The sequence below is a fragment of the Coniophora puteana genome (assembly GCF_000271625.1).
Source record: "Coniophora puteana RWD-64-598 SS2 unplaced genomic scaffold CONPUscaffold_8, whole genome shotgun sequence".
In the NCBI taxonomy this organism is placed as follows: Eukaryota; Fungi; Basidiomycota; class Agaricomycetes; order Boletales; family Coniophoraceae; genus Coniophora; species Coniophora puteana.
This window is the reverse complement of record NW_006913060.1, coordinates 302,819-328,932: the sequence shown is the minus strand read 5'-3', so window position 1 is coordinate 328,932 and position 26,114 is coordinate 302,819. Positions and strand designations below refer to the sequence as shown.

Here is a 26,114-nt window from a genome sequence, read left to right as displayed (position 1 = left end):
TATGTTCGGGACCGCCAGCTTTCTTCTGGCGTTCACCGCCGCCTTCGGTGGCACTGGCGTGTTCGCTCAGGAGGACCAGGTCGCGCCACTCGACCAGTACCCCTATCCGGATCCACTGATCCGTAATACGACCACGGGCACGTATAACGGCTACCTCGACACAAACACGACGGGCGTGCCGCTGTACAAATGGTACGGAATGCACTTTGCCGCGACGACGGCGGGCGCGAACGCGTGGCGGCCCCCGCAGCCTTACGATGTGCCCGAGGGCGTGCAGAACGCGACGGCGATGGGCGATGCGTGCATGCAGGGAGAGTATAACGCCGGCAATGGGACGCAAAATCAGAGCGAGGACTGCCTCTTCGTGAACGTTGTCGCACCCGTGGGCGCAACGAACTTGCCAGTATACGTCTATTCTTTGTGCGTTCCTGAAAAATATTCTCGATTGACGGTCGTTCTAATATTGGCATCCACATTCAGCGGAGGTGGCTTCACGGGTAACGCAGCTTCGGACCCCAAGATAGACGGGTCGTGGCTGGCTTCCAGGGATATCGTCTACGTCAGCTACAACTACCGGCTTGCGCTATGGGCGTTCCCCAACTCGATCGAGATCGCCGAGGCAGGCGAGACGCAAAACCTTGCGGTCCTCGACACTCGTGCTGCTGTCGAATGGGCATATAACAACGTCGCGCAGTTCGGTGGTGACCCTACCAAGATCACCTTCGGAGGTATGTTCGTGGCTCAGTTTCTACGGGTAATGGTAGCTAAGGACGCTTTCGCAGGCGAATCTGTTGGTGCAGGTCAGTTTATGTGTTCCTCTTTCATCGCTAGTGTGTATCTCACGGTGACGCTCAGAGATGACGCTTTACTATCTCAATGCTTATTGGGAAAACCCCCTCATCCGCGGTGCCGTTATGCAGTCTTCTGATAGTAAGCACCATTCTCATCGCCCATTATGTCCCTTCTCAGACGGCGGGAACCTCCAGCGTCCCAACCCATGTGGCAAACAAACAACCAGCTGGATATTATCTCACGTAACGTGTCTTGCCCGACGAGTGGCAACGGTCAACTCGACTGTCTCCGCACTAAAGATCCCTTCGAGTTGCAGGCGGTACTCATTGATTCTGGGGCACAATTCCAACCCGTAATAGACAACATCACAGTCTTTAGGGACCCGGTGAGACTGCAGATCACCGGGCAGACGACGAAGGTCCCGTTGCTTATCGGGAATAACATGGTGCGAAATCACTCAAGTTGACCGTACTACGAAGAAATAGAAGACTAACTATACTACAGAACGAAGGCCAGACCATCGTCAACGGTGAACCTACATCATACACCAACGAGACAGCTTACATGTGAGTTTATAGGATCTCGTTGTATGCGGATTCTCATCCACACGTCCATTGACAGTATGAGCAACAACTTCAACTTCCCCATGTCGAATATTCCTCAAGTCCTGAGTATGTATCCGTCGCCGTCACCTGAGTACCCTAGCATCATCAACGCGACCTCGGCAATGTGGCGGGATGCACACATGATTTGTCTTTCGAGTAACCTCGCTCTCTGGCGAACACAGCTGCTCAAGCTTCCTGTATGGCGCTACGAGTTCGCGCTCGTAGCGGATAACTTGAATGCAGAAGGCGCGTCTATTGGAACGTTCCACGGTAAGTGACCTTTGCTTTCAAGTATCCACCAAGCGCTGATCCAGGTCGGCAGGCGAAGATATTCAGTTCGTTATGGGGTGAATATTATATCACGAATGTATTTGAAACTATCTGACGCTTTCATGAAGCACACTCTACACCATCGCTGACCAGGCGCCTTACATTCCGGCTACGCCATTCGAGTGGAACGTCTCCGACTACATGGTGACCGCCTGGACCAACTTCATCAAAGGCAAGCCTAAGTTCTTCCCTCACGTAGGAGTTTCCTGCTAATACCCCTATTTCAGACCCAGAGGCGGGCCCCCGCATTGAGGGCTGGCGCCAGTATGACCCTGCTGACCCGACGTCGCTTGCTGTGCTGGGCATCAGTGAAACAGGCGCGATTCCCGGTAATGCGAGCGACATCGACCATACTTGCGCGTACTGGAATCAGATCCTGCCGTTGTTCCCCGAGGTGTGTAAACTCGGTTATGGCGGGATATTTTGGCACTGATTTTTTGTTAGATCTACCCTGAGTGTGGAACTTGGACGTGCGAGTCGTAAAGAGAGTGTCCTGCTGCTTGGGCTTTGATAGTGGACGCTAAGATTGTCGTAGACTTCTTGTGATTTACATAAAGGGGTTTATCCATCTTGACGATACCTTCAATAGCTTAGCCCAAGGTTAATGCCAATGAGTCAAGGATCAGAAGCTCATTGACTCCGACGAGAATGCAGGCCCAGTCAACTCCTCGCGTTGTCGTCGTGACTCGAAAGCCCCTGTCGGAGGGGAAAGTCCGTCATTTCTTGCAAGCGAGCTTTGCACGATTTCCTCTTTGACTAGTACTGTATTGTATAAGTGTCTTGCACCCATCCACCGTTCAGGATACATCTTCAGCACAATCCAATGGCGTTGGTGTCTGCGAACCCATCTAGTAGTCACCCCGACCTGCACACTGTACATGCGCGTCTAAAGCACATTCACACCGCTCTGGCGTCCTACCAGCCCATCCACGCCGAACCTCCTGTCATCGACTCAACTACTGATCAAGAATCCACAAACCAAGGCCAATCGACGACAAAGGAGGGAGTTCCAGGACTGAGATTCCTGCGTGAAGAAGTCAAGAGAGATCTGGATGTCTTGACCAAAGTATGTCGTCGCTCTCTTCACCTTCTCTTCAGCCAATCCGACAGCATATCGGATGATCTAGAGTCTACTTAGGCTGACTCACCCTGATTCTGCTGTTTTTTTTACTCTAGTAGTTCCTTGCGGGGGAAGACGCACGGCATCAGCCTCCACTATCAACCAACGCACCCTATCTTATTGCCGTGTGGAACGAGCTACTCACAGCACGTCCCGTTGTGCAATCTGTGTATAAGAACTTCTTTCCTAGCGATCCTCATCAAGATGATAAGAACAACAAGTCTTCCAGGGCTGAGAGGAGGAAGCAACGCGGAACATGGACTGGAGTGAAGGTAGACATCGTCGCCGACAGTGGCAAGGAGTGGATACGGGTCAACACGTCAGTCTCGCTTATATCTCTCTGCCTCTCCCTTGCTGACATCGTGATGCTGTCTGTTCACTCCCTAACTTCCATCCACTCTGGTCTCATACCGCGAATATATCGTCCTTATAAGTATCAAGAATGCACGCATCCTAGTCGAGTTCCGCGAACAGGATTCCTATCTCACCAGCTCGGAGTCGGAGAGCGACGATGAGCCACGTAACTCGGTCCATCGCGCCAACGGACTTCGCCCTCCAGCCCTCGACAACTCCGTGCTTAAGATGGCTCGTGCTCTCCTTGCAGCTGCCCAGGATAACCCCGTGCCTGGGACTGGTGGAACACCTAGGGTGACTCTCCGCCTCACGCGACTCAGCCCCGAGCCCGCGCCAGGCAGCGGTGAAGCTACGGATCCACGAATAGGGAAAACCATTGAGACATTGCAAGAGATGGGTATCAATGTGTTACTCGGCGAGGGATCAGGCCCCGATGACTCTTCGTTGGCACCGCATTCCGAGCCGGTAGCTTCTTCTATGACACGCGAAGTCACTCCTCGGCCTACGCGTTGCATCAACCTCGACCTTTCCTTTGTCATTGCGCTCATCTCCGACATCACCCACTCCCCCGTGCCATCTACGGAAGAAGAAGCACAAGAGCGTTATGTCCCGTCCCAGCGGTATCGCGACTGGAAAATCAAACGTCTCCAACAACTCAGCACTACCAGTGACCCCACCCATAGCACTGATAGCTTAGTGAACGATGAGTCTTCGCAGCAACGTTGGAACGGCGATGACACGACTATCCACTCCCGCGCCCTCGCAGCACAGGCAGTCCAAGAGATTTACCGTGGGCTCTTGCAAGATGTGCAGGAGCGGCTTTCCAGTATCTATCCCGGCCTTGACAGTGTTGAGTTCTGGATGACCTGGGAGGCACGCCGGAGGTGTCTTCAGATCGTCGGTAAAATCGGCGGGTTGCGGGAGAGACTGCGTGCTGCAGCGCTTTTTCCGCCCTCGAGCAACGTAGGTGATGAAGGGGATACAGGTGTGCCCGTCGACGACGAGCTCATGAAGCAGTACTGGGCTACTTCGCGATATGCGCAAGGGTTACTGCCTATCTTGCCCATTCGGTTCTTCCCGAGTGCGCTCCCTCCTGAAGTGAACTCAGCAGACGACAGTGCACAGACCCCACCACCATTCTTTCGCGCCCTCGAAAACACATGCCGCACTCTCCTTGCACCCGACGAAGTCCTCGCCCTCGGCTCTACCGATCCTCCACTCCCCTCAGCGTCCTCCCCTCCATACTCGGAGGACGCAGCTCCACCAGCCGTCAACACCGACAACGCCCAAGAAGAACCAGGAGAAATACCTGCAGCAGCCGTCCTGCGCTCCTGCCCGCGGCTGACCGTGCACACCGTGCAGAGCCTCCTCTGGGGCGCGGCGCGCGGCTGGACGACGCTGACGACGAACCGCTCGAGCGTGCGCACGGTCCTCCGCGAGGTGCGCCGCGCGACGGGAGACTCGTGGTTCAGCTACCATAGCGAGCCGCCCGCTCGCGGGCCGCTGGATGGCTCGACGAGCGCTGCAGACGCTGCGATCTGGATTGCGGACCCGCGCAGTCTCGCAGAGGGGATGCGGTCGGATGCGGGTGACTTCAACGGTGAAGTCGACGTAGAAGCGTGATGCACGGGGGAGAGGCGGGAGGATAGTTAGGTTATCGAGTACCATTCGATGTGTATACCCATGTGTACAAGAAAGAATGCTATGTGCAATTCTAGAGGTAGCAACAAGCAAAGGATCAAATGTATACGTAGGACCTTCAACAAGCAGCACAGAAAACAGAAGAACAAGATAAGCTGGACACTGATACTCGAATAAAGTCCTTGTGCAGCGCGACGAGCTTACGCGTCAGAGGCACATACACGTACAATGGGCGGGTGGGTGACTACAAAAACGTGGCAAAAAAGGTGATGTAGAGTATACGATGAATGATATGTCCGTCTGTCCGTCCGTGCGTGGAGTGAAAACAAGTATATCAAGCACGATGAGAAGAATGAACACAACGAAGCCGAAAAGGGGGGTGGGCAGTCTAGCTTAACTCGAGTCGAGATCTGGAGCCGAGCGCTACCGCCGCCGCACAGACGTAGGCGTGCCCGACCGCGCAGTGAGCGGCGTCCCCGGATCCGCATCGTCATACTCCGTATCCTCGCCACTATCGTCCTCGCTCTCGGCTGTGTTATATCCTCCGTGATGACCATGACCGTGGCCGTGGAAGCTCTGCTCCGCCGTCGCAAACGAGCTGACCGAGTTGGCCGTGCTCGCGCGCGACGCCGCCCTCATCTGGGGCTCGAAATCCGGGTTCCGGCGGGTGCTCGCGTTGGCGTTGGCGTTGGCACTGACATTGCCCGTCTTTAACGCCCCGAACTCGAGCGGACTTGGCAAGCCGTTGTGAGCCACGGTCCTGACGGACCGTGTCGACAGTGGACGAGCGGGCTCTGTCGTGCGCTGCGGGAACGCGGAGCGCGTCGAGGTGATGGATGAGTTGCGTTCGGGGAAGTTCGTGTTAACGTATGAAGGCGTGGGTCCAGGTACATGTGCGGATGGGGGCGGGGCGATTGCAGGAGGGGAGGATGATGCAGGACGGCCAATGATGGTGGTCCGGCGCGAGGGGCTCGAGGTCTCAGCTACAGGAGAAGGGGACGAAGCGATGATGGTAGTCCGTCGGGACGGCGAAGCAGGCGAGGGAGCAATGATAGTCGCCCGCCGGGAAGGGGAGGTGATGTCGGAAGCGGCGATGGACGCAGTCGAGCGGTGCGACGGCGCATGAGCGAGCGACTTGGCGATCGAGTTCGTCGACATGGTCGACATCCGACGCGCGACAGGGTCAGCGCTGTCGTCGCTGATGCTATTAAGCCGGGTCACCATCGAGCGGACGGAGCTATTCCGCTGCACGGGCGAGGTCGGGTTCGAATTTGAAGGTGACATGCCCTCGGCGACACGCACGCTCTCGACAGGTGACAGTGGTGCAAAGGGAGGAAGAATTGGCGGACCGAACGCGAGGTCTGAATCAGCGCCCGACTCTTCCTGCTGCTGCGAGCTCGAAGCTGCAACCTCAACTGGCTCCTGCACCGGGCTCTCGACCACCACTGTCTCCCCATTCTCTCCTGCCTCCTGCCCCTCCCCACCCGCGCGCTCCTCATCCTCCTCCCCCTCAAATGGCGGCGGCGGCACGACATTCACCCGACTCGCCGAATACGCAACCGCATCAGGCCCATACGGCACCCCAAACTTATCCAGCGCCTCCCGGCTCGTAATCAGCTTCACCTGCTCGGCCGTCAACAGCCCGCCCTTCGGCGCATAAAACTCGCTCCGCCGCGCCGTGTGCGTGAGCGGGGCCGAGATCGAGTTGAGCGAGATCATGGAGGGCGACGTCATCTGCGCCGCGTGCGAGTGCGAGAGCGCGGATATGCTCGAGTTGGACGCGGGGTGGCGCAGCGTGCGCAGGGCCTGTGAGAGGCCGCGCGAGTGGCCCCGGCGGTGTTGGCCGGAGGGTCGTGGGTGGGGGTCATGCGATAAAGATGAGGTCGTGGCGGTGGTCGCGTTCGAGAGGTTGCGCGAGTGCCCACGGTCGACGGAGAGGTTGTTGTTGTGTCCAGCAGCAGGAGTGATGACATTGGCCTCGAGGTCGGAGGGGATGGGATTCTGATCTGATCGCGGGACAGCAGCGGCGTTCGAGAACGGGTTCAGACGGCTAAGGAGCCCCGAGCCGCGCGAGCGGCGATCGCGCACTGTCGCGTCCGCATGGTCAGCAGTAGAGCCACGGCCGGATACCGCCGCTTGTTGAAGCGCACGCGAGACCGAGATGCGTCGCTGCGGCTCTTCGTCATTCAGGTTGACAGACGAGAACTGGTTCAAATTGTCCGACGACATCGCCTCCATGTACGACGGCGCGTCCCCGCGCGGATCGGCCGTGTCCGCCGACAGATTCGCCTGATGTCCGCGCGGTCGGTCGCCGGGCTGCAGAGAAGAGGCAGTTTCGTGCGACGCCGCAGAGCTGTCCGTCGTGCTTTCCACGCTTTCATTGGTTGGGATCGTGCGAAGGAGGTGCGTCGTCGACGCCATGGGCAGCGTATCGGCCGTCGCGTGTGTCTCGACGCGGTGCAGCGCCATAGCCTCGTCTGTCACGTCCACCTCGTCGTCTTCGTCGTCCATATCCATCGGTCCTCTATATTTAGAAATGTGATGAGCGAATGGCGAGACGCGGGGCACGGGAAGAGAGCAAGACGGAAAGTGCACAATCACGTTCAAGATAGATAGAAGGGTAGAAACGAAGGATCATATCAGCACCGCCTGTGCATGCGAACGATGGATGAAGGCGCAACAGGAGGAGATATGCGAACCTGATGATAACGAGCTCCTGCTCGCCCGGCTCCTTCATGTACGCCGGCAGACTCTTGGTCGATATCTGACTGGGCGTGCGCCTCGGCCTGCGTCGCCTTTGCTGGGTGCCTTGGCCATTTGCCTGCCCAGTGCCTGGGTTCCTTGCAGCAGCGATATCCGGGTCTGTCCCTAGCTGAGCAGCCGCATTGTTACCCAGAGACCGTCTGAAGTTGCGCCTCGAGCAGGCAATGATAGCAAAGATGCCAAACACCAGCCCTAGCACAAGGATTGGTATCTAGGCGCATTGGGATTAACAAAAAAAGCGCATATATGCACATGTGAATTCGACTCACCCATGTCTGTGGTGTCATGCTCCCGCTCGAACTGCCGCTGTCACGTTTGGCGATCGTCTCCAGTATTGAGTTGCGTTTTGCGAGGTCGGGGGCATCGGGAGAAGAGAAGTCGTGGGGGCTGACATCGTGGTTCGGTTCGGAAATGGCCAAGTTTTCATTAAGCGGTCTTGCAGAGGCGCATAGCGCGGCGGATGATAACGCCAGCAGCAGCGCAGCAGCTCTCCAGGGCCAGCCTTCAGTCGTCTTCATCGTCGTAAGTGGTGTCGTGCGGGTCGTGGTCATGAAAGGAGAGAAAGAGGACATGGCGGAAGAGCTAGGAGGGGTTGAACAAGAACGGTTGGAGGCAATGACCAAATTGACAGGCGAGACGACGCGCGCGTGGGGCCGAGACTTGATGACAGAATGACACTTCCGGCTAAACTCCCAACCAGGGGACGTCTTTGCCGACACGATGATTCCAACGCTCGACGCTGGAGAGGACGACCTTCGGGTTGAAGGACGAGGGCGTATTGGCGAGAGATATCACAAGTGAAGAAAGGGCGGTAGGTATGGCTACAAACTTGGCCTCGTCAGATGAACCTTCTTGTTTCCCTGGGGCTGTACCCGTCCATTTCCCATTGGGCCATTCCGCTCAAGTGTGCCTCGTGCTCGGCGCGACTCTGTAATCTTGCCTGACATCCACCGTCGGCTTGCCCGCAGCATCACCTTTCCTTTTGTTAATTAGCCATGACCCAGTCTCAAGCTAGCAACGGTCCATGCATATTGCGCTATTCTTGAAGTCAAAACGTTTCTGTATCCTCGGTCGTCCTTGTTCTTCACCTTATCTTCTCGCTACAACGCCAGGCACGGCATCTTTTGTTCTGGTGACCCACCACCAACAAACTCACCGCTCAAGCAACACCGCCTTCGCTTTCCAGCTCGCTAAGTAGGTGCAATGTCACACCAATACAGCATCTCAGTCATCCCTTGATAATCATGAAACGTGACCGCATCGCCCGCACTCTACGAAAACGCACGGGCGGCAGCTAGCAGCAAACGGGGAACAGAGACGTGGACGCGGGGGAGCTGGCGACAAGAATAGCGCTGGGTTGCGGACGCATCAAACCTTGCATTCCCTGGTCCGGGGAAGAACGGTAGCACCCGAAGGAAACGCTCTATGAAACGCACGCCTCAAGCGTGCAGTATAGTGTAGCAAACGTGCTCTCCAGGTAACGGGGTGAGGGCCTCACCATGTGGAGGCCTCTCTACCATGGAGAGCCCTGCTAATGCTGACACCTAGACACGTTAGTCGCGCGTCGCCTTGAAGCTCGATTAGTCCATTCTCAGGACACCACTGCACCAGTAGCACGCCACGGAGGGCAGTGTCAACTTATGCGTCCACACGGACACCTGGGCATCAGCTAGCACTCGGCCTTGTCGGATCAGGCCGAGAGCAATGCCTTCATTCTCTGATCGTCTGAGAGAACTTCAGGCGAGCATACTATAACTTTATAGTAGCTTCACGCACAACGAGCGCTGCAGCAACACTTTTCTTATATTATTCCGCGAGAGGATATGTACTCGATGGCGAGTTGACAGGAAGGTTCGTTGTCCTCAAAAACTTTCATGCAGTGGCTGCTTATACAGAGGCTAATATTCGATACAGAAAAGCGCTATACGTTACCCCACCACGATTGTACACTTGATTATCCAGTCGATCTCACTTGCGCAACGCGCTTAATATCCACTAGACAGCTGGTTCTGGGCATGGCCCTGGGCTTCAAGACAACAAACGTCAGCACGGCGCAAACCTCAGCCAATCACCAGCAATATCCAGACTCACCCTGGTTCTGGATCTTGTCCCGGTGGGCACCGACGTAATCCATACCCTTGGTTTCGACCAGGCGGTCGAGGAACGCGCCCGCAAATCCAGCACTGTCAACGGGCAGTACGCAGGCCTTTAAGTGAGTGCCTCGGGGCGGGAACCATGATAGGGGTAAGCAGCGAGACGACGTACAAGAGCTCCTTGGCTTTGGCATGCGAGGGGGGCTGACCGTTCTCAGCGACGTGCTTCTCATATGCCTTCGCGGCCTGGGAATAACACGGGTGAGATGTCGTACTCTCAGGCGTGGATGGACCGACGCCAGTGACAGGCCTTACCTCGTAGGAAGCGGCGGCAGCGATCAGCTCATGGGAGAGGGCCGCCTTGTGCGGGGCGTTGACGACCTGCGTGGGACGAGTACCGCCGGTCAGCATCTAGGACGGCTTCAGTCGGCGATCCACCTCGCACCTGGTCGTAAGCCTGAGCTTGCTCGGAGTCGTGGCTGAAGAAACCCATGGTAATTTAAAAATGTAGAGGAATGGACGATTTAGGGATCAAAGGTTGTTGGTTTACATCTTGCACTTCAAAGGGGGTTCTTATACGGTTGCGCAGCAGATCGGCGACACCCGAGCTTGAGCTTGGCGATGAAGCAGAGGGCCCTCATCGTCATCTCTCTCTCTCTGGAATGGAATACTCATCGCCCATTTGATTCCCAAAGGCATTTGCAGCACCAGAGTCAGACAGGAAAGGGGTTTCAGTATGATGTCATCGGAACTTGTTCCGCGTGGGCACTGCCGCAATCACAAGGTTTGCGTTGCCACAGTTATGTTCAAGGTGTGCAGCGCTCTCGGAAACACCCAATTTGACTGTGCCCTGCATGCGACGGGGCGCATCGACGTAGTCTCCAGCAGTACCTTGACCGCTATATCCCCTCAAGCATGGAACATATTCTAACACCGCGCTCGCAAGCAGTTTGTGGCGTGGACTACTAGGGATGGGACAACTATTCAAATCACGTCTGGCGCAGGGTTTGTGGGCGTACCGACGCTAGCGTAGTATTCCGCAAGGCGAGTGCTCGTTATCAACAACGATCTTTATACTTGAATTGACGTTTGCCTTTCCATCAGTGAGCACTATCAGCATGCCGCGCATTCCATCTCATCTATGTGATGTTGGTGCTTTGTCACGATAAAGCACTTGCGGGTCTTACGGAGCCAATGGACGGTGAGCTAGATCCCGCCTGAAACATTAAGGGATCAAAGCTATCTAACCGTAGGACCGGCTTCACGCCAGTCCTACCCGTCCACCTGGCACTGATGTTGACCAGGTTTCGATGCTGTTTATCGATATTTTTCCCTATCTTTGCCTTGTATGTCCCGGCTGCTGAGTCCATTACGACTACATGTATTATACAGGACCATGTGTTTCAGTGACTTCATGTTAGCTAACTACAGATTTGCCAGCTCTACATACGGCCATCTCGCAGACTTGAAAGCCAGAAATCGTGATGATGCGCGACATCAGTATCGCTAGTACTCTAGCGATAAATCATGACCAGTAGTATACATTTGAACAGTATTTCTTATATCGTTTTCTCGATACCCAGCTTCAGTAAATACTGACGGCTGCTCGGGTTCGTTGGCAAACAGTTATGAGAGAGTTCAAAGACACTCACATAGCCGTATTGGACATATGTCTCGATAGCGGACACACTTGTGCCCCCGTTGACTTGACGTTTGTTAGCCTTGCTCAGGCTCAGCACCAGATGATTGATGGCCATCGGAAAGATAGAGATCATTATGCACTCCCCAATGATGTTTGCATCGGGATTGGCATCCGCCACTGATAGGACCAACAATAGCACCTGTGAAACAAGTATACTTCTCATACAGATAAGATGATGCACAACATCAAGGATTCGTGGAACCATACCTAACGTAACACGTCAACGCCCTTTGAGAAACCAACTTTAAAAGATTAGCCCCACTCCAGTGCGCGTTGATAGAGTTCATGTTGTATTTAATCGTCTTGTAAGCTATGAGCCCAATAATGATCACATCCAAAACCAGGATCGAGATACTGTGCCAGTTATTGGATTAGATATAATTGTCGGGAATTCAGAACTTATACGTACGAGGCATAGTTGTTAATAGTCAAGTTTGTGTCTATGCAAAGGCCGAGCTCGGGAGGGTCAACTAACGGTGGTGTCGAGAAGGTGTTATGACAAGCTGAATAGATGAGCATTGAATTCTTCGCTTACTTTGAATGAGCGCAATGTTCGCCGTATTTACGCTGAACGCAAATAAGGCCACCATGAGAAACAATGACCCAGTTGGCCATGTGATTACTTTATCTGAGGCCGGTCTTTGTCAATAAGACCACGGAGGAAGGAGTATCATTATCACGCACTAAATCCGTATATCGCAAATACGTGAAGAAGTAAAATCACTGGCCCAAAGAGCTATCAGCGCGGCAGATAAAGTAGATTAGATCTTCATTTACTCTCAGCATTCAGCCAAAGCAAGAATACTAGGAAAGCAGGTGAGCTAAGCTGACAACAATGTTAATAACGCCGGCGCCCTCACCGGTTATGGTTGACGATATATTCCAAGCATGGCCTAATGCCTTGTGAGCCTTATAAATGATTTTAGAAGGGCTTATCACCAACATCTGTTGCTGTATTAGCGTGAGTACTAAGTTAATGGAAAGATTATTCCCACAGTAAACGTGTCTGAGTAGTATTGACAGAAACTGTTTAGTTCAAACTGAGTTCTAGCACTTGAACTCTCGAAAGACAAATACCTACAGTATGACAAGACCACGCATCCCAGAAGTGCGAAGTAGCGATTCTATGAGGTGGTGGCAAAGGTTAGATTGTCATGGTCACGGGGAGAATCACGCAGGATCAATATACACACAAAGAGGAACAAGAACTTGGGGAGTCTAAATGCTGCGCTCTGCAGAAAATCAACTTAGCAAGGATAGCTCAGGGGTCATATCATGGAACAATGAGCTTACCCATACCAAATCTACCTGTTTTTAGATGGTAAGTGTGAGACACGCTTAAGAATAGTAATTCTTCACTTCATCCGACAACGTGGTAACTATAAGAATTATGGCATGCTTTATCATGTGCTAGAGCCGTGAGAGAGCTCACGTAGGTGCCATGCATACAAAAACGTGGATGCAACTGCAGGGGTCCAGTCCGTCGAGCGGTTCGGTATGCAAAAATGAATATAGCTAACCTGTAAGACGTCGACCAAATATTACCTTGCCTACTACTCCAATGAGTAAATTGATTTCCGACTCATTCGTGTCCAATGTAGCGACCAGGGACGAGGCAGAGTCATTGAAGATGGTGGCGAGGCCGAAGGGGGGATGCGTAGCCATAAAGAGGAGGGAGATGTTCAGAGGGAGGTCTCTAAGTAGACTCACAGTTTGGCGACTGAAAGCTGAAATACTGGGTGTTCCCTCACGGCATTTATAGCGCAATATATCAAGGCTCATTATTTTCATGTATGTCAAGGGCAAGCCTGAGATGGAGCTTTACAGCCCCAAGTGTACATCACACAGGTCTTTTTATATCTGGAGTCCCGGACGTGACCAGAGCTTTAGAGTCACATTGGTAAGCCGTTCATCACGGATATCACAGACGCATCGAGATTCGTTTGCATCAAATGGTATTCTCCCATAGATATGTATATCTTTCACATGGGTGGGCTATGATGCGACGACAAAATCAGAACCTGGCGGGGACAGCCCGGGTTTGGCGAGGAGCTGTTCCAGTATAAAAATAGGTGCATCAGTCAATGTGGAGGATGTTGATGAGCGCGGTGTTATAGATCGTTCCTGGGCGAGATGCCTGTGTCCGGCGGACGTAGGTTAGGGGAGATATCCTACAAAAGGGCGGTGATTGATGTCATTACAGAGGCCCCTGGGCGACCCGATTATAGGATAATAGCCCTGAAAATCACAAACGGGAATCTGATGTTGAATGTTTCAATATTGATCCAGTCGCCTGATTACGGCAATGTGAATGAACTCAGCTATCATTTTCTCGAGCCTACCTTTTATAAGGGATGCTTGACAAGTGGCTCCCCAAAGATGGAGACAAGTTGATCTGTTTCAGCACAGGGCAGCGAATGGCTCGCCTTGTGCATCAGAAAACATACAATTGCACTGGTAACCTACTTTTACTATCTCGACTATATCCTGGTGTGCTGATTGGGCGGTTAACATCGCGGCGTCTGAGATCTAAAATATCACAAGCAAGCTTCCTGAGCCCAAAGCTCATCTTGAACATACAGTAACCTTAACTAATGAAGCGCTTTCCACGAAGTGATGTGCCAGCTCATTGTGGCGTCTCCGCATCTTGAATTTCGCACGAGGTAAATGATAGGCCCTCAGACCTCACTTTACCCCATTACATGGGGACGCCGGAGACGACGACGACGAGTAACCTCGTATAGTAGGGACGAGTAGCTACGAACATGTGCAAGCACGCTATGTACTGCCTACACTGGCCATGCCGGCCCTAAACTACCTTCCTCGAGGCTCGGTCCGACCCTAGTCCCTACTACATGTAGGCTCAGCTCGAGCCATATGTGCAGGTGACATGGTTATCGACGCACAAAGCCTTTGTTTCCACGGTGCTTCTAAATGGTTCCACAGGTATCTGATATGTTTGTTTATGAAGGCTTCCTCTTTTGGCATAGAGGAGTTTGCGCCCCGTCTCGGGAAATACACTTTACAAGGTTCACCCCATCACCTTCGCGCTCTGATGCCCTTCCCAGCGGGAAAAAGCACTCTCTGAGGGATTTTCTCTGTGGAATGAAAGTCGCCATGACCTTCTTTTGACACAATTACTAGTAGCTCGTTGTTAACAACCGAGCTCAAGCTCGTGCGTAAGCTTGGCGATGATACAGCGGTGGGTGCATCTATAGTCGATTTTCTATCTCACGAAAGCAAAAAACCATCGCTCATTTGGCTCGTATGTCTAAGACAGCCTGAAACGTTACAGGACCCGAGGCTGGCCTAGACTGGCCCAGACACAGAAGGAGGGGATCTCGGCATAGATGGTACAGATGATACAGATACTTGTTTCCTATGTTTACATTCGCCTTAAACAACGCTGACATGACTTAGTTTTCACCAGTGAGCTGGGGTTCAGCTTGCTCATGCGCTAGATTACGGCAGGGTCCAGTGAATAATAAGCGTGAGGAGGGCTACGAAGACATACCCTCGTCCTTGATCTTGTTGCGGTGGGCATCAATATAGTCCATGCCCTTGGTCTCGACAAGGCGATCGAGGAAAGCACCGGTGAGACCAGCGCTGATAATATTAAGTTAAACTAGAGGGATGTTTAGTCGTCTGACGTACAAGATCTGTTTTGCCTCAGCATGCGAGTCGGGTTTCCCGTTTTTTGCAACGTGCTTCTCATATGCCTTGGCAGCCTAGCGATTTCAAGTACGTTTAGATTATGGTGCTATGGGAAGGTATTAATGTCTTTCACATACCTCATAGGACGCGGCAGCTGCGATCAGCTGGTGAGAAAGCTCGGACTTGTGGGGGGCGTTGGTGACCTGAGTGACCCTGAGTTAGTCGGTGCGGTACATATCTTCTTTTTCAAGTGAACGAACCTGGTCATGAGCCTGAGCCTGGTCGGAGTCTTCGCTGAAGAAACCCATGGTGAAATAAAGATGGCTGGTCGTCAATTGGGTTGAAAATGATAGTGGCGGTCAACCCACCCATTTGAAGGGCTTCTTATAGCAATCTAGACTCGACCGTGGCGCCCGATATGTGTGGGGTAATGGTATAGTGCGGGGCTTATCTCGGTCACACTCATCGCGCATCACGAGCTCAGAAACTAACCCATTCGCGTCCATTATTTGCACAGGATGAGGATTTGAAACATTGCTACATTCGTGATATTGGTGCTATCGTAATTTGATGAGTACCAGCGATCAGCAAGTTTTGACAGATCTGATGGAGTGTATGTGGCTCAGGCAGTGTCTGTAGGGTCGCTCCTCCATAGTAGAGTGGCAAGGTGTTGATAGGAGCTTGTTATTGTATCTTCATAAACCCTTCGCGGTTTTTGTTGGCTTATATGTGGCAGGAATCTATCTGAGGGCCAGAGTTAGCGCTGTTCTATCCTTCAGCTCGTGAGGATAAGCATAGCAGAGGTAGTGTGGCGTGTAGTACATCGCCAACATTCTCCAAGTCGATAGACACCCAAGCCGTTGCAAACGAATAAATACACGAATAACTACCAATATTATATAACACATACATACACTATAACTTGTTACAGGTCATTAGAACCGGAAACCACGCCGTTCATAAGCATCGAGGCTGCCTTGAAGCTTTTGACAGGTAGTGATATACGACTTCGAAGCCGTCTTCCATCCTCCGCGCCCGTCTGGCTGCCCGCAGCGAACGTTTCTTTTTCTATCTCACCTGCATCAAGCTCGGTGCACCAGTCCTCCTTCACCATATCCGCGCACTTCTCCGCAATCGCCACCGTCGTTGCGACGAGATGCGTGCTCAAGATGTGAGGCATCACACTCGCATCCGCAACGCGCAACCCCTTAACGCCATGCACGCGCAAGCGCGCATCGACAACCCCACCTGGGATGCCCCCACCCTCTCCCCCGGCGGGAATGTCTCGGGAATCCTCGGGCGCCATGCGGCACGTCGAGGTGTAGTGCGATGCGCTGATCATCTCGGTCTTTGCCCACGCGTCTAAGTCATCGTCGCTCGCGCTCTCCTCGCGTTCTGGGACTTGCGAGTTGAAGATGGGGTACCCGTGCGCGGCCATGCGTGCCTTCAACGCAAACGAATACCGGATTGCGGTCCGTAGAGTCGCTCGATCTTGCTGCGTGGCGAGAGTGTTGAGATCCACGAGAGGCGCGTCGAGGGGGTCTGAACTTGTCAAGCGTACGGTTCCTCGGGAGGTTGGCCGGAGAGGGATGCTGAAGAGCGATAATCCCCCTTGTCGATGTTTGGTCACGTCTGCCCAAGATACCTATTCTCACAGTTTAATTCGCTGGCTTTCGTCGGTGGTGATAGAGAGCAGACTCACTGGCATGATTTCGATATCCGGCAGGTTCTTTGCTTGCGAGTTGTCCAAGTCGTCTGATCCGGTCACGGCGGTCTCGTACTTGCCATTCAGCAAGCGGGACTGGAGGAAGATAGGAAGCTCGAGAACTGGTGACAGGAGTAGGCCGGTGCCGAAGAAGATAAAGAGGAAGAATAGCTTGATCGCGATCCAAGGGCGCACAACCAGCATAGCCAGGGAGTCGTATAGAGGAATGCGGAACTGAATAGGTACGCTAATGTGATCTTGCTAGAATGACGTATTGATCATTGTCGGTTATGGGTGAATTCTGGTCTGATGGAGTTCACTCACCAGGTTTCCGCCGACGGCGGGCAGGTCCTTGTGTACGATGATGTTTTGCTCCTTCAAGTGCTCAGCCGGGCCAATTCCACTGTTTGAAGGATACTGTACATGAACAATCGGAACGAGCTTAGACAGGATTGGCTTACCTGAGCATGAGCAGATGCGGCGAGAACACTGCACCAGCGCTGAGTACGACTTCGCGACGCGCTTTCACCAAACGCGCCCCCTCTCCCGTCGAGCTTGCTATCCATACCCCTTCCGCTGACAAGCCACTGCCAGACTTGCTGATCTCCACTCGTCTGACGACCGTATTTGTGCAGATGTGAAGGCGATCGCGACGTTCCCGCGCAATCGTGGATGGCAAGAAAGCGGTAAGCGTCGAGCTGCGTTGACCCCACTTGTCAAAAGTGTAGTACATCTTGGTGCACCCATGAGGTGGGGCATCGGGGGCATTGAGGTCGTCAACGTATGGGACACCCATACTGCTGCACGCCTTGATGATTCTTCAGAAGACCACTCAGCTGGCTGATAACACGCGGAAAGATAGTTAACTCACTCATCTGTATGCTTCCAGTGCCTGCGTGGATGAGACTGGACTGGCCACTCTCCTAGGGAGGCATCAGCACACGTTACGTACAAGTATGTGACGGCGTACCCTTAGTTCCATGCCACGGTGACTTGCCCTCAGCTGCGCCATCAAGGTAATTCTCCGTCTTGATAAAGTACGGCAGAACGTCCCGATATCCCCAGCCCTCATTCCCCATTGCCTCCCATGAATCGTACTCCGCTGGCAGGCCACGGGTGTACATCATCGCGTTGATCTTGGATGCACCTCCCAGAGACTTTCCGGAGACGACGTCGAGTTGGCGTCCATTGAGATGTTTCTGCGGCGCAGACGGCACTACATGCGAGCGCGACCCATCCGAGGCGAAGTGGGAAGAAAGGAGTGGTACTCGAGAAATGAAGTTGTTCTGTACTCCTCCACGCTCGATTAGAAGGACGGTAACGTCAGGATCTTGAGTAAGACGGTTGGCAAGGACGCATCCTGCTGTTCCACCACCTGCTCCGCTAGTATGTAAGTCCGTTTTTAAACACGCGCAAATGTAAATCTCACCAACAACAATGTAGTCATAGGATGGAAGGACGCTTCGTAGCGGTGTTTCTGGGAACCTTGAAGAGAACATTGAATGCCAGACGATGTTCTGTCCTCTCGGGTACTTGCACAGACCTGCGCCGAAGACTGAGTATCTTATGAGACTGAAAGCGGTTTGGCCGCGCCACATACCTGCCCTGCGATCACGGAGCCAGCTCGCTGATCGCTGAGCCGAGCATGAGGACACGCACAGCGCCTCACAGCGCCCAAGTATAGGCCCCAGTCTATCAGATCTGTGCGTGTATTCAGATCTTCAGATCTGACCCAATGTGAACATCATCAAGGGCAGAAACTAAATGCGCTGAATGCTATGTAAAGAAGGCGGCAAGACCTGCCATGTCAGTATCTGTAAGTGTATAAGGTTGAAGACGATTTTGACTTGATACCTTTGGGTGATCTCGGAGTCTGATGTCAACGACGTTCATTATTTGAGGGTTTGCTGCCAACAGAGCCGGATTCTGTTGGTTCACATGTGGATGGTTCCGTAGAAGATACCCCAAACACAGGTCTAGGACGGTTGTTGTGATGACGATAAGACGGCGCATTGCTGTGTTCAAATTATAGATCTCGGAGAAACGCGGGAGAAATAAGTCGCGTCGGCAACCCTCGGTACCTTGCGGACCGCCACAAACAGAATAGGGGCTAATGGGCGTTTCGTTTGCACTGCCAGTGTAGGATTGTGCCGCTGTTTATTTGACCACATTGTCCCTTATTCACGGAGACCCTGGTTTAAGTCCGCCAGGCCACAGCCTCCGGCAAATTAGATACTAAGTTCGAGGGCTGACACGGCCTTGATACATACCGGGCTACACTGGCGTTTGCCGGGGCGGATACAAGCTGTGCTACGTACTGACGAGCAGAAGACGTTCTCCAGAATTGACGGGTTACAACGAAGGAGTTATTAATGTGAGAAGACGGTTGAAACTTCAACGAGCCCCAAGTATCGCGTGTTGATTGACTACACAATTGATTAGATCAAAGCACACTTGCCAAACGTCTACGATGTTGTTGATTTTCTTCTGTATCATGCTACATACACGGACAGTGAAACTCATCGCTGCTGAGATGAGAGCTAAATATCATAAGTCGAATCTGTCTGACCATCAAATGACCCGAATCGTATGGTGGCCATCTCGACTTCCCTAGTCTCGTGATTGATACTTCTAAAAGCCGACCCTGATACTACGTGGTCACTACGGGCAGCATGACGTACGCTGAGGATCATATGAGGTCCAATGATAGTCAGTGTTAGTGCCTCAAGGACGCTATCCAGAACCGTAAGAAAGGCGCTTGTAGTCTGAAAAATAGATAAGTGCGCAATTTTCACAAGAATCGATTCACGGCTGACTCGTGGTATGTTGTTCATCTTCAGTGTGACGCTGGTGGTGGATAGCGCACTTTCAGATCATCAGATAGAGCTCCGCACAGCAGAAAGTAGAAAGCACACACAGTAAAAAGTACAAGACATTGTCCTTGACAAGGATTGAGAAAAAGCTCCCTGCACTTCGTGTCAACGCTTTTCGTGATAGGCCCTGCCGTCCTTGGATAGAATCCTGGATGTGCCGGGTAAACTGGTACAGAGACAGTAGTACCATGATTACTTCTACTGCGAGTATTGATCCCACGTTAGCAGAGTTGAGCCGGTCCACGATCGGTAGACGTTCCATATTTACAGAGCTGAAACTGCAGAAACTGTTGTTGGAGAGGATAAGCTTTATCTCTGCGCAGAAGTTCAGACACTGCATGGGACAAAAAGAGCGACTTCTATTACCGACAATACCACTGGATGGTAGAAGCTGAAAAACCGTTGCCGAAAAAAAGATGCCCATCTCGACGATGAAGCAACCGATCAGGAATACCAAAACCTTCATTGATCGTTGGTACATTGCATGCAGGCGCATTATCATCAAGGCTATACAAAGCGGATTCAATAATCAGGAGCTGAGACGGCTACGAAAGAGTAACGCACAGTGCAACGCAAGTAATATTAACACTTGCATGGTCTCGGAGCAAACGAATAGAATGTGGCCTGAAAATCATCGGAATCAGGAGCATTGATACGGATAGATTGTCCATGTAGTCTTACATCTGTGATACAGAGATTAGACATCGTCTCCGTCAGTGGAGAATAATCAATGAAACATACTGCTATAATGCAAGTGAGAAACTTCGCCTCAAAAAGCCGCGAAATCTACATTTGCTTACCAAATCAGATAATGCCAATATCGCCACTGTACTAAATCAATATCAATGTATGTCAGAGCATATTCGTGACTCACGAACAGAGATTCTGTAGTAAAGTTCTCAGCAAGGGTTAGTAACCGAATGATAGAATGCTCGTACACTGCATAAGCGATGCCAACATAACGGAGCTTAATATTCTGCTCTCAGAAAAACGTGTTTGGTGTTACAAAGTGAGAAACTTACCATAATGTAGAGTCCAGTTACGAAGGAAAAGTTTGTTTGCTATCAAAAACAATCAGTCCTGAAGAATGTCTAGAGCAAATGGCACACTTACCCAGATGTAGCTTGACTACGTATCACCAGCGTACAATAAGAAACGGAGAAGTGAATGATTGATATTCACGCACTTCATTATCCAGATGGAGAACTATATTATCGAGAGTAGCAGCGTCAGTTGGAAGCAGCAAAAGAAAACGCTTACGGTAATCATAAATTACAAGAGCCGTCATAGCAACTGAGCGTTGCACGATTTGAGCGGTTCCGTGTCCATGATACTTCAAGAACTCACCTTTGGTGTAAGCGGTATCAAGGTCAAGCTGGATAAACGGCCACGCCTCCGGAACGCTCGAGACATTTGACATGATTAGTCGTGAAATTCGATCTTCATGTGCCCCAGTAAAAGCTCGAGCGGGATGAAACCAGAAAGTGTCAGACTCTGGGAGAATTAATGCGTCAGTCCTTGGCGCAATACGGCACGCTTACGGTAGATATAGCTGGCGGGAGAGACGCCGAACCCCCGTTCCCCGCGCGCATCGGCCGGGCCTTCGATCAGAGCTCCACAGGCGAGGCGATGCAGAGAAATACAGGAGGCGCGGTTTAATAACACAACCCATTGACAACCCACGACAATGAGATCAGTCTTTATCCATGACTTGAACACTAAGAGCTTCATAACGTTCGTACTTTCAAACATGCACTGCAGCAGCGCCCACGAGGGAATAATGGGCGGTGGGTTCAGAGCCGTATACCGGATAGAGACGAGGTGATTGGGACCTCGATATGGCCGTACAATCGCAGCTATTTACTTCTGGCATGTGTGGCCCGTACGTGTTACATGCGGTCTGTTCCTACTCGGGATTTGATGAGATATCACCTTGCCAGGACACTGGGAAGCCGTTCGCGTCTACTTCAACTCTTACCTAACTGTTAATCGTGCTGCCTCTTTTGAGCACAAGGTGCACGCGAGGGCAGATGCGTGGGGGCAAAGTACAGTATGTGCGTAGTGTTACACTTGAAACACGCTGTCGACTCAACGTAAGGAGCTATTTAGTATATGGGAAACCTCATTCGTATCTGGCAATAGGTGAGCGAAGATATCTACGAATAATCGGTGATCAGTTGCTCGAACTCGCGCTGTACATGATCCCACGATCTCTCTGTGAGAACTCCATCAATCAGCGCACTCCCATCCGCAAGTCTTCCCGCCAACGAGAGCAACCGGGAGAACCGTACAGGAAGACGAGACGAGTTGATGCGATAGCTAGAAACAGTGCGCCCGGCACCGAGTGATGTCCAGTCGAACTCAACAATACGCTGAGCCGAGACGTTGGAGACCATCAGAGCTTCGTCCACATCAGGATGCGCGGGATTGAACAAGAACCCTTTCTTCGTTGACAGATCGCGGAGAAAGTGATAAGCAGAGAAGACCTGCGTGGAGTCGAAAGATAGCCGTGACCGGGCAAACGTGTAAGCAAGGTCTGCCAGTGAGGTTTCGCGGAGCGACGAAACCGTCGTGATTGGGTGTGATAGTGGTACAAAGCTGTTGTGCGGAAACTTCGCGAAATCAAAGGCATCGGTGGAGATTTGCTTGCGGAACTCTATGAAGTACGTGCAGTTGATCTTCAAATCAGGACGAGCGCCTACCCCGTACAGAGCCTTGAACATCATTCATCAATGAAAGCGTTGACACGATCGAATGATAGCTCACCTTAAACAAAAATGCCGTCAGCACATCACTCGATGTGATCTTGGACGGATCAACTTCAAGCGTTGACCCATATCTCTCCTGGAGCTGTACGCGAACATCGTCCGCGAGACGCTGGTAGACATTTCTTGGAACGACAATAAGTCGATACTGCGCTTTGAGCCACCACGTCTCCCAAGCGCACCAGAGCAGACCGAAGATGGCAATCCACCACGGAACCGCACACATGCCCTTGTACTTTGCGATCTCGGCACCTGACTGTGTGCTCGAGTCATCGAGCACGCGCTGCAGCGGGTTTTCGTTGTATCCTTCCGACAGAGTGAATGGCACTGTCCAATCTCTGCCATGTAGCTCGTCATCAAGAGCCCGAAGAACAAGCGACGCGCCCACGCCGTCGAAGATGCCATGTGGCCAAGTGAAGCCAATACAGGTATAGGATGGGCTTGAGTCCGAACTATCGCGTGAATGGAAATACGTGAGGTGCCAGAAGGTGAGAGGAGCCTTCTGCGCTGCCCAACCTTCGCTGTCGTGTGGCATAGTCGAATGTATGAAGACGTCGCCTGGAGGGAAAGGGGAGACTGGAGGGAGGGGAAGGGTGACATAACGTGATAGCGGTACTTCAGAGACGCGCGAAGTCAGAGAAAACGTGGCGTAGTCGGGCGGTAAGTCTCCCAGAGGGACTCTCAGAAGCCACTTTGTGTACTGTAACCGTCGTTTAAGTAACATATCTAAACGGGCAGGCTCGAGTGACGTACCGTATCACCATTCACTTTCTCCAATCTTCCAGAGAGAAGCCTCCATTTGAGAGTAAGAGCATTGAGTGCAGTGCGGAGCTTGTTCTCGTCTATGATTCCTTCCACTAGCCATCCGGTTGCAAAGTTAGTCGGACTCCAAGCATCATCAAAGATGGTGAGTGGGAGCAGGGCATAGGGTGACGGCACCGTCATCGTAGACGACGTCAAGGAAGCTAATGGCTGTTGACGAGGTGGATAGGTCCACGTTTTCTATATTTAGCCTTATGCGCGACCTCGGCACGTTTGGCCATCCGCCCAGCTTGGCACGTTTTCATGCTCCCTCGCACTCAAACCTCAAATAATTACATGTGACAAACGGTTTTCGTATTGGAGGCACAGATATAAGCAATAAATAAATACACCAGTGTCAGATCAGAACCTCACAGCCTCTCGCGCCTGATGAGCCTCACAGGCACATCCCCTACGCCCATCGTCATCGTCGTGTGTGCCCGCATAACGCGCTGCCTCCACTCCGTCTTGCTCTCACCGGGCCTGGCTATGATTTCCACGCGCCAATCGCGAAGCAGATGAGCCAAGAAGCAGCACGCTTCCGTCAGGGCGAATCTGCGTCCAGTGCCTGAATGCAAGCATCAGAACAAACCTTCCTTTGATGAAACACGAAAACAGAAACGCTCACAGGCTCGCGGTCCGACGGAGAAAATAGACACGTCGCTCTCAGAGACGCCGTACCAGCGCGACGGGCGGTACTCTTCCGGCTCAGAGAAGTGTCGTGGGTTATGATCTGTGAAATCATCAGCACCAGTTGAACAACGATCCTATGATGATGATCATGCTTCGTTTCAGGACAGTACTCACGGAGTCCAACAACATCAACCGCAACCCGAACGTCTGGGCCCAGGCCCACCTGGCTCCTCGCACCGCTGCGCTCAAAGTGGGGAAGCACGATGTTATCTGTCGTGTCACGAACAAGCACAAATCCGGGCGCTGCGAACAATCAATGACTGGGGCGAGAAATAGAATTTTGCGACTTACAGAAGAGTCGCCCAGTTTCGATGAAGCAAGCAAGGACCTTATCCAGCTGAGAGGCCATGGAAAACGTCTGTATACTACTTGTCAGAAGGGCTTGGATGTATCTTGAGACTCTAACAACGTACAATCGGCGTGTCGTCCGGAGCAGCAGCCTGGATTTCCTTGTACATGTCTACCTGTATGTCTTCGTACAAGGCGAGGAACCCCAATGTCGAGTTCCATATATGCGCCATCGTTTCTATCTCGCAAGTCAGAGGTTTGGATGCCCCAAAGACAAGCGGGAAGCTCACCATGTCCAGCGAATAGAAGGAAGAAAGTGTTGCCAACCTGTGTACGTTAGCAAGCGATCCACACGAGAAGACGGTAACTCACCAGCTCATCGTCTGACATAGTGAACTTCCCTTCCTGCTCCCTAGCGCGTACCATAAGGCTGACCACGTCTCGTCGCTTCGAACCTTCTCCGTCTTTTTCAGCTGAGAACGCCTGGCGCTGTTCGCGGATGAGCTTGTGCATGACGTCGCTCAAAGTCCTATGAGCCTTCTCGATCTGGTGTAACCTTGTTTACGTCAGAAACGAGCACCGCAGACAGCGAAGATGGGCTTACTGAGGTACAGGAAGCCAATACATCCAGCGCGGAGTGATAAGCCTCGCGATGCACGAGTCCATCACATGCAAAAGCGCGTCTCCGAATGCCATCTCCCCTTCTTTGGGCTTCTCTTGCTTCCATCCTAGTGGCACTCCGAAGGCACACCGCGACAGAATGATCAATGAGAACTACAACAGCTGCATGAGTGATATGCCAGGATGGGGGTCAATAGTCCACGCACCTTGTCGGTAAAAACCTTGACTGCTGGGAGGTCGACAGTGTTCTTAGCATCCCAGCCCTCCTCCGAGCACATTTCGTGATACAGTGATGACGTTTCTTCCCAAACCATATTATAACTGTGATGTTATGAGTCAGCGAGGATCACGACAACGAGAATGGGTGCTCACGTTTCGGTTGTAAAAGCGGGCCCCAGGATTCGTCGATGACGCTTCCACTCATCACCATTAGATGTGAAGATGTTGTGGCCGTATTGCCTACAAAGCGTGCATTAGCCTATCAGGTTTACACGGACAAGTATGGACGAACAAGACTGCCTGAGTAGCGTCCTCAGCCTTCAAGAACGGATTCTTGGTATCGAGAACTTCGCGGCTGACTTCCAAAGAAGACGTGTAGATGATGGGTCGGCCGAACAGGAAGGGTACGATTGCGACAGTCTCAGAGCCATATCGTTCGTATACTGAAGGTAGATGTCAGCAAATCGCCCTAGTATATCGATGCAAGGTGCTCACTCCAGTTCCTCCATTCCCATTGGAAACACATGCCCGGGTTGAAACGAGACGTCGGAAGGAGCGACCCCAAGAGGGAGAAAGGTGCGCAGGGGACTGTCATGATGGGTATTCCTGCAACAGACTACGTCGCATCCTCAGCTTCGGCAGGAGCAACATTGTTCTCTGGAAGAGCGACTGACCTTGCAGCCATTCCGGTACTTGACGTATCGCGAGACCAAGAACACGCTGAGAAGCGCGTACAAGACAGTCGAGGAAGACATATGGCTTCAGCTATTGTGTTCGCAGGCGTGCGTTCAGGAGCTTGAAGTTTCTAAGAGGGAATGACCTTCAAGAATACAGGTAATAGATTACGTCAATGAATAAACTTACCCACCCTCGCCAAGATCACGGATCTGTGCAGAACCATCAAGGACTTGATCTTGCGGTGTGTCTGTGCGTCCACCACCTTGGTGGGGCTCCCGATTTAGTCCATACAGAAACTTTTACCTTCCGTAACGGCATGCACCGAGGGCGGTGTTCATTCCAGATGCCTATCACCGCTTGCGATACGCCCGGAAGCTGGAGATAAAACTTGGCCCATTCGAGCCTAAAGGATAACGA

At 52.3% G+C, this 26,114-nt stretch overlaps 9 protein-coding genes across 9 annotated transcripts; 2 read left to right on the top strand and 7 right to left on the bottom strand.

The window, feature by feature from the left end:
- Position 1: 1 nt before the first annotated feature.
- On the top strand, positions 2-2,210 carry CONPUDRAFT_90924 (carboxylesterase; the record flags this gene model as incomplete). The annotated part of the gene is made up of 11 exons (XM_007771750.1): positions 2-420; positions 481-728; positions 783-800; positions 856-930; positions 987-1,237; positions 1,297-1,358; positions 1,414-1,667; positions 1,720-1,744; positions 1,796-1,899; positions 1,955-2,121; positions 2,172-2,210. 11 exons carry the CDS (start codon positions 2-4, stop codon positions 2,208-2,210), a joined length of 1,662 nt encoding a protein of 553 aa, XP_007769940.1.
- Positions 2,211-2,550: 340 nt separating this feature from the next.
- Positions 2,551-7,361, top strand: CONPUDRAFT_125876 (uncharacterized protein; the record flags this gene model as incomplete). Its single annotated transcript, XM_007771749.1, has 3 exons — positions 2,551-2,793; positions 2,907-3,166; positions 3,282-7,361. The coding sequence occupies 3 exons, from the start codon at positions 2,551-2,553 to the stop codon at positions 4,822-4,824; spliced, it is 2,046 nt and encodes a 681-aa protein (XP_007769939.1). The 3' UTR covers positions 4,825-7,361.
- Positions 7,362-9,673: 2,312 nt separating this feature from the next.
- CONPUDRAFT_58566 (uncharacterized protein) lies at positions 9,674-10,191 on the bottom strand (the record flags this gene model as incomplete). Its single annotated transcript, XM_007771575.1, has 4 exons — positions 9,674-9,788; positions 9,871-9,944; positions 10,014-10,079; positions 10,144-10,191. The coding sequence occupies 4 exons, from the start codon at positions 10,189-10,191 to the stop codon at positions 9,674-9,676; spliced, it is 303 nt and encodes a 100-aa protein (XP_007769765.1).
- A 1,232-nt stretch (positions 10,192-11,423) lies between these two features.
- On the bottom strand, positions 11,424-13,095 carry CONPUDRAFT_144800 (uncharacterized protein; the record flags this gene model as incomplete). Its single annotated transcript, XM_007771748.1, has 14 exons — positions 12,921-13,095; positions 12,833-12,865; positions 12,760-12,779; positions 12,694-12,708; positions 12,594-12,632; positions 12,482-12,524; positions 12,394-12,426; positions 12,261-12,293; positions 12,178-12,204; positions 12,085-12,123; positions 11,936-12,028; positions 11,810-11,870; positions 11,608-11,754; positions 11,424-11,555 (listed from the first exon to the last, which is right to left on the bottom strand). Coding segments are annotated over exons 1-14 (858 nt in total), but the record flags the coding sequence as incomplete, so codon positions are not given.
- A 1,511-nt stretch (positions 13,096-14,606) lies between these two features.
- Positions 14,607-15,389, bottom strand: CONPUDRAFT_144799 (uncharacterized protein). The gene is made up of 5 exons (XM_007771747.1): positions 15,315-15,389; positions 15,192-15,257; positions 15,055-15,128; positions 14,915-15,006; positions 14,607-14,857 (listed from the first exon to the last, which is right to left on the bottom strand). Exons 1-5 carry the CDS (start codon positions 15,360-15,362, stop codon positions 14,817-14,819), a joined length of 321 nt encoding a protein of 106 aa, XP_007769937.1. The 5' UTR covers positions 15,363-15,389; the 3' UTR covers positions 14,607-14,816.
- A 521-nt stretch (positions 15,390-15,910) lies between these two features.
- On the bottom strand, positions 15,911-18,297 carry CONPUDRAFT_137873 (alcohol oxidase). Its single transcript, XM_007771746.1, has 7 exons — positions 18,189-18,297; positions 17,730-18,134; positions 17,631-17,682; positions 17,221-17,577; positions 17,084-17,162; positions 16,757-17,020; positions 15,911-16,699 (listed from the first exon to the last, which is right to left on the bottom strand). The coding sequence occupies exons 1-7, from the start codon at positions 18,256-18,258 to the stop codon at positions 15,980-15,982; spliced, it is 1,947 nt and encodes a 648-aa protein (XP_007769936.1). The 5' UTR covers positions 18,259-18,297; the 3' UTR covers positions 15,911-15,979.
- A 921-nt stretch (positions 18,298-19,218) lies between these two features.
- CONPUDRAFT_82934 (uncharacterized protein) lies at positions 19,219-21,133 on the bottom strand. The gene is made up of 11 exons (XM_007771745.1): positions 20,980-21,133; positions 20,893-20,925; positions 20,819-20,838; positions 20,746-20,760; positions 20,655-20,693; positions 20,503-20,599; positions 20,197-20,256; positions 19,999-20,139; positions 19,677-19,947; positions 19,576-19,624; positions 19,219-19,524 (listed from the first exon to the last, which is right to left on the bottom strand). The coding sequence occupies exons 1-11, from the start codon at positions 21,050-21,052 to the stop codon at positions 19,300-19,302; spliced, it is 1,023 nt and encodes a 340-aa protein (XP_007769935.1). The 5' UTR covers positions 21,053-21,133; the 3' UTR covers positions 19,219-19,299.
- Positions 21,134-21,581: 448 nt separating this feature from the next.
- On the bottom strand, positions 21,582-23,342 carry CONPUDRAFT_125865 (uncharacterized protein; the record flags this gene model as incomplete). Its single annotated transcript, XM_007771744.1, has 3 exons — positions 21,582-22,346; positions 22,399-23,097; positions 23,151-23,342. The coding sequence occupies 3 exons, from the start codon at positions 23,340-23,342 to the stop codon at positions 21,789-21,791; spliced, it is 1,449 nt and encodes a 482-aa protein (XP_007769934.1). The 3' UTR covers positions 21,582-21,788.
- A 160-nt stretch (positions 23,343-23,502) lies between these two features.
- On the bottom strand, positions 23,503-25,806 carry CONPUDRAFT_137870 (cytochrome P450). The gene is made up of 13 exons (XM_007771743.1): positions 25,694-25,806; positions 25,515-25,635; positions 25,312-25,462; positions 25,173-25,259; positions 25,007-25,121; positions 24,784-24,953; positions 24,552-24,735; positions 24,470-24,506; positions 24,305-24,417; positions 24,183-24,249; positions 24,006-24,134; positions 23,827-23,931; positions 23,503-23,766 (listed from the first exon to the last, which is right to left on the bottom strand). Exons 1-13 carry the CDS (start codon positions 25,772-25,774, stop codon positions 23,570-23,572), a joined length of 1,557 nt encoding a protein of 518 aa, XP_007769933.1. The 5' UTR covers positions 25,775-25,806; the 3' UTR covers positions 23,503-23,569.
- Between the last annotated feature and the right edge of the window lie 308 nt (positions 25,807-26,114).